At 38.0% G+C, this 6,000-nt stretch overlaps 1 protein-coding gene across 1 annotated transcript in view; it reads right to left on the reverse strand.

Moving 5' to 3' along the window:
* IL1RAPL1 (interleukin 1 receptor accessory protein like 1) overlaps positions 1-4,362 on the reverse strand; it is a 702,239-nt gene extending 697,877 nt beyond the window's left edge. Inside the window, exon 1 of the mRNA XM_059883865.1 lies at positions 350-4,362. Within this exon, the coding sequence (XP_059739848.1) occupies positions 350-696 (347 nt within the window). The 5' untranslated portion in view covers positions 697-4,362. The remainder of the gene's footprint in view (positions 1-349) is intronic.
* Positions 4,363-6,000: the final 1,638 nt, after the last annotated feature.

Below are 6,000 nucleotides of genomic sequence, written 5' to 3' on the forward strand. Positions count from 1 at the left end.
TACAACCCATTTAGCAATAAACTATGCATCCTTTCTGCAAGTCTTTGCTTACATTTTATTTGCAACATTTCACCTCCTCTATAAATTTTATTTCATAGTGTTTAGTAATTTCTGGCAACATAAGTAGATACCCAGATGGTATCTCTTTTCTCCATAAGCCAGAAATAATGTCTCAATATAAATTCCAATCCCATCGTTTTATGATTTAGATTCTAAATGTTAGAAAGCAGCAACACACACAAATATTGAGACAATACCTTGAGGTTAAAGAGAGAGCCACAAAATCTAGGTATATAAGACAGCAACCTGTGATATCATTGATTCAACAGTAACAAGATGAAAAGCATACCTGATAACACAGGCATAAAGACCACTGTCCTGCAGTAACGTTGGTCGGAACCAAATGGAGTCTTCTTCCTTGCTCATTCTACTTCCATCAAAGGCTATTGGCTCTTCAAAGTCTCCAGGACCAGAGCTTTTGTACCACATCAAACTGAGTCCAGCACTTTGGGCTAGGGAGTAATTGGCTCTGATATAACCATAAAAGAGTGCACATTTGATGCGAACAGGCTCTCCCACCAAAACTTGGTATTTCTTGATATCGACAGACCAATCTGTGCATCCATCAGCTATAGTCAAAAAAGAGAAAGAGAAAAAAACATTAGAGAAAACAATGGGAGCAATTAGGTTATTCATTCATTTATTCATTCAACAATATTTATTGAGCATCTCTATTGGACAATTTTTCCCTAGGCACAAATGGTGCAGTGATGGATAAAACTCCGAAGGGCACTGGAAAGTAATTTATCCTACTAACAAACAATATATTCAACACTTAGTTTGCTTCTGATGATATTTATTCTTACTTTAATCAGTGTGACAGCTACTGGCTTATGGCATTCCCACTCTAAATCCAAATGTTTGTCTGTTTTTTTGAAAATAGGTCTGGACCTGTGAAATAGTTTCCTTTGCTAGTTGGCACTGATGTTTTCTTAGTAAAGGGTGTTGGAGAGACTGCAAAGGAAAGGGTTTTGCTCCCTAGCTCCAGCATGCTTGCTTGGAAGATTCTTGCAGTGTGCATTGCAGCAGATTGATAATCTTTTAGCAGAGCCTCGGGTGAGACATCTTATGGACAGCTTTTCCCCGATACCTTAGAGGGCAAGGCATCTCTGTCTAACTGCAGAGGGCAGGCTTCCAACCGGTTCTACCAGGGTGTCATCTCAGTGACTTTAAGCCTTGCCTTTTCCCGGTGAGGTCTGGATTTCACTCTGGGAATGGAGGACACGAGCTTCTTCTTGGAGGCTCTCTCTCAGCTAGGGGTGACGGCAACCATTCCCCTATTCTTTATGGTTTTCTTTTGCTATGGACTGAATGCATTCTCTTTAGACTCGTATTTTGAAGCCTTAATCGAGAATGTAATGGAACATGGAGGAGGGACCATGGGGAAGTAATTAGCTTTATATGAAGTCATGAGGGCAGAAGCCTTAGGAAGAGAGTGGTGCTCTTATAAGAAGAGACACCAGAGCTTGCAGTCTCTCTCCTCTTACGTACTTATAGAGAGATGTCACGTGAGCACACACCAAGGAGGTGGCCATTAGTAATCAGGAAAGAGGGCCCTCACCAGAAACCAAATCAGCCAGCACTTTGAACTTGAACTTCTCAGCCTCCAGAACTGTAACACATTTCTGTTGTGTAGGCTACCCAGTCTATGGTATTTTGTTATGGCAGCCCGAGTAGACTAATACATCTTTCTTTCTTACTAGCCAATCCTTCAGTACTCCAATAACCTGTTGCACTGAACAATCTCTACACACACTCTCTGTATTCAAATTAGTGTATGATTTTTTTTCTCTCTGGACACACACTAATAAAGTGAAGAGTAAGTCTTATACAGCCAAACAAGGCAGAAAGTAAGACAACAAAAGTGGGTCATGTTTATTTAGTAGTGGTTTCACAGCCAGAGACAGAGGCAGATCATTACTTTGCCCTGATTTCTGGGAGTATCAGGCAGAGTAAAGTAAAAACCACGGTGGGACATGGAGCTGATGGCATGGGGACTAATTGGGTTTTTTGGGTTTCCTTGTAGCACCATCTTTCAAATGATATCTTGGTACCATTTTTATCACTTCTCCCCCACTATATCCCCACAACAGCAACAGGTCACCTTACGACAGGTCCATCACCATTATTATGATCATAGAGAAGTTGTGGATTCCAGCTTAGAGAGGGAAGTTGCCCCACATCTAGAAAGATAATCAATTTGCCATAGCTCACAGTATATAAATGCTGAGTAAAATGGCAAAAAAAAAAGAAAAGAGGACCTCTAACAGCAAGAGCGTGTGAGTACTGCAAGCAGGGTTTAACTCACTTGAGATTAACAAAAGGGCAAGCTAAAGGATCTAAGGACAGGAAAAATAATGGAGAATTCAAGACAGGGAAAATGATCAAAATGAAAATGAAGATGTATATTAGAGCAAAGGTGACACATTATGGAATTAGCCAAATTTCTTAAAGTATTATCTAATATCTGATGAGCACTTAACTACATGCTGAGCTTACAAAGTTTCATTCATCTTTCATAAATATTCATTTAGGCTTGGAACTCATTGTTCCCTCTACACTGAACTTTTCACACCAACCAACTTGCATGGATTCCTCCTTACCTTCCTCCACATGTCACCTCCTCCAAGACTCCCTAACTGCCCTGCCAGCAAAACCACCTTCCTAGTCATTTGATCCAGATTGTTCTTTCATATTTTTTTTCATAGGACTTATTGTTCTCTGATGTCATGTACCCACTTTTTGCTTGCTTTGTCTCCCCAGTAGAATGTAAGCCTCCTGAGGTCAAGGACTTGGTCCCTCTAGTTCACTTCTTCAACCTCAGTGCCTAGAACTGTGCCTGCTAACCAGCTCAACACACACTGACTAAATGAATGAGTGAATGAGTCAGTGAATGAATTCTTGAGTAAATAAACAAAATAATGTCAACATCAACAAACAGACTCAATACCAGCTAATACATGAAACTTCTGGTATTCTCATCTAGCTCATCTGACCCTAGAATTCATTTTCTCTACCACCATAGTATTGTCTCCTAATAAAGGCAATTTAAATTTCACACCATTATTTAGTTACTTTAATTACCAAATTTTGGTCTAAGATTCCTAATAAAACACTGTATTAAGGTACTATCTAGAGTAGATGTGCTGGAAGCTTGGTGGACATCAGCAATGTCCAAGTCATTACCTCATTCCTATCAATGATTGCTGCTTAGTGGGCTCACCACACTAAACAGGATGACAGAACTGTACACAGAGATGTCAAGGTTACACAATTACATGCAGTACTTATCAACACAATTTTGTACATTTGTCCCATTGCATGAAATGCATCCTAGGTGGGATCTTTAAACAGTTAATTCTGGCAATAAGCATGAAATTATCTTGTTTTATTATGATATGAATTACAGTATAATTCTAGAATTACACTCCTGTAACTGAGGCCATCTGTCACACAGGAGACAGCTGCCAGGGCAAAAGGCTGAAACACCTTTAATGTAGCAGTATAGACAGTGACATGAAATTACTCAGACTCTCCAAAGATTTGTAAGGTAAAGCAGAATGCCTGAAGCTAAAAGCAAAAATATTTAGCCTAGAAACTTCTAAAAAGTTAGTAACAAATACAATTGAGAGAACAGAGAAGAGTTGAGTTGGGGGACAGATAGAGACATTGATACATACTTTCAGAATCTGCTTACTAAGAATAATGTTGAAAGAAAACCATAAATATTACAGAAAATTGAGTTATTTAGTACTTTATCTATGGCAGAAAAAAGTTTCAAACAGCTTTGATTCACACGCCAAGGAAAAGGCAGAGGTGAAATGAAGAAATAACAGCCCCTTAGGTATCAGAGACACCTATGTTCATTTTAATAGGGAAATAGTGCATAGGTTCTACGGCTTAGGAAGTTTTAATACCATTAAACTATAAATACATGATGTTCAAAAGTAAACTATAAACTTAGTAACATGTTAGTACATTTGGGGGAAAGGTGGAAAATAACATAAATAACAATTCAAGATATCTTCAAATATTTTGATAAACATTTAAATAAATGAACATATATTTTTTTTCAAAAATTAAAACATTTTACTAAATGAAATCAGTGAGGAGTGCTATTTTTTCCTTTGTTAACATGTCACATTTGCACACATTCTCACTCTGCATGTATCACAATTTTCTCCTAAATCATTTGAAAATAAAATAATGACATTTCACTGCTGAAATACTTCAGTATGCATCTCCTTTGAATAAAGACATTTTTTTCTTATATAGCCACAAAGAATTTTTTTTAAATCTCATCCTACGGGATGTCTCAAATCTTAAAGGAATATGTGGTAACATAAAACCTAACTCTTGATGACAAGAATTGCTACTGATAGGTTCACTATTTCCTTACTTCAGTACACAAGCTCTGTTGGCTTGGAAACAGTTATTCTAAGCCAATAATATTTTTATATTTCTAGACACTGTTAATTCCATTATGTCAGTTACCAGGTAACTTTTATTATTTTTAAATTATCATTGGGTAATTCTTCAGGAAAATAACATTTAATCAGTTTTTCTGCCTTTCAGAATAAAACACCCTTCTATAAGCCTCTGTCAGAAAGTTAGATATTAGTATTCTCTTTCCCTGGTGGGAGGATTCCATGGAAATACTCTAGTTGAATGTCTCTTATACAGCACATACTCCTTCAGTGTCAATGTGAATTTCTGAAGCCAAAAAGTTGCACTGAGGGAGTGAGAGTAGGAAGCACGATATTCATTTATTTTTGTTACCACCTGTAATGTTGTAGGAGCTTATATGAAGACAGTGATGGAATTAAGATTCAGAACTAATTTCCTTACAAGTAATTCATATTGATGTACTATTTCATAGACAAAGGCTCCATAGATTAGATAAATGTAAATACACTCAAATGATATTCACGAATGCATTTTTAATTGTCACTATTACTATAGATATAAGGGCTCAAAATATATCATGGCAACAAATTTGCAATTTGCATTCTTTAAAATAAAAAGTCTAATCGTAGACCTTATCTGTAATGTATCCCAATAAGACAAAGTAAGACTTTACATATAAAAAGGTAAATTATGTTACTCTTCAAGTATCCACTTGGATAGGTACACTGGAATAATGAAACAATAATTAAGGCATCTGTGATAATGTAATAGAGGTCCCCCATCACCTTTATTGGAAAAGAATCCGCCTGCAATGCAGGAGACCCCTATTTGATTCCTGAGTTGGGAAGATCTGCTGGAGAAGGGATAGGCTACCCACTCCAGTATTCTAGGGCTTCCTTTGTGGCTCAACTGGTAAAGAATCCGTCTGCAATGTGGGAGACCTGAGTTCCATCCCTGGGTTGGGAAGATCCCCTGGAGAAGGGAAAGGCTATGCATTCCAGTATTCTGGCATGGAGAATTCCATGGACTATACAAGTTCGTGGGGTCGCAAAGAGTCAGACACGACTGAGTGACTTTCACTTTCACTATGACCTTTATTAAACTTATCTATCCATCCTCCAGTAACTTTGAGTATTGCCTGCTAGCAGTTTATAGTTGTCTCCTTCTCTTAAAAATTACCCTTGATTAACAAGAGCCACCTTGGTGGGAAATTTACATCTCCTTGGGTCTGCCTATTGCCAATAACTGACTGATGTGAGTGTTAAGGAAAAAAAGGTTGTTCCTTTACCTCCAGTAGGAACAACTGTACAGGGCAGTTAATGCTCCAGAGCTTCTCTGTGTGTGGATCAGGCCAAGCTTAGAGGTTAACTGTGACCTCCTCACTCAGCTCTCTCCCCTTTTTTGCCCTGCTTTCCTCTCTCTCTCCCTCCCTTTCAGGCTTTCCCTGAAGAGCACTCCCTTAGTCAATTGTGTACCTCAAAATCTTGTCTTCGGCCCTGTTCTAAGAAATCCAATCTAACACAGATTTATCCA

Source organism: Bos taurus, chromosome X, assembly GCF_002263795.3.
Source record: "Bos taurus isolate L1 Dominette 01449 registration number 42190680 breed Hereford chromosome X, ARS-UCD2.0, whole genome shotgun sequence".
NCBI lineage: Eukaryota > Metazoa > Chordata > Mammalia > Artiodactyla > Bovidae > Bos > Bos taurus.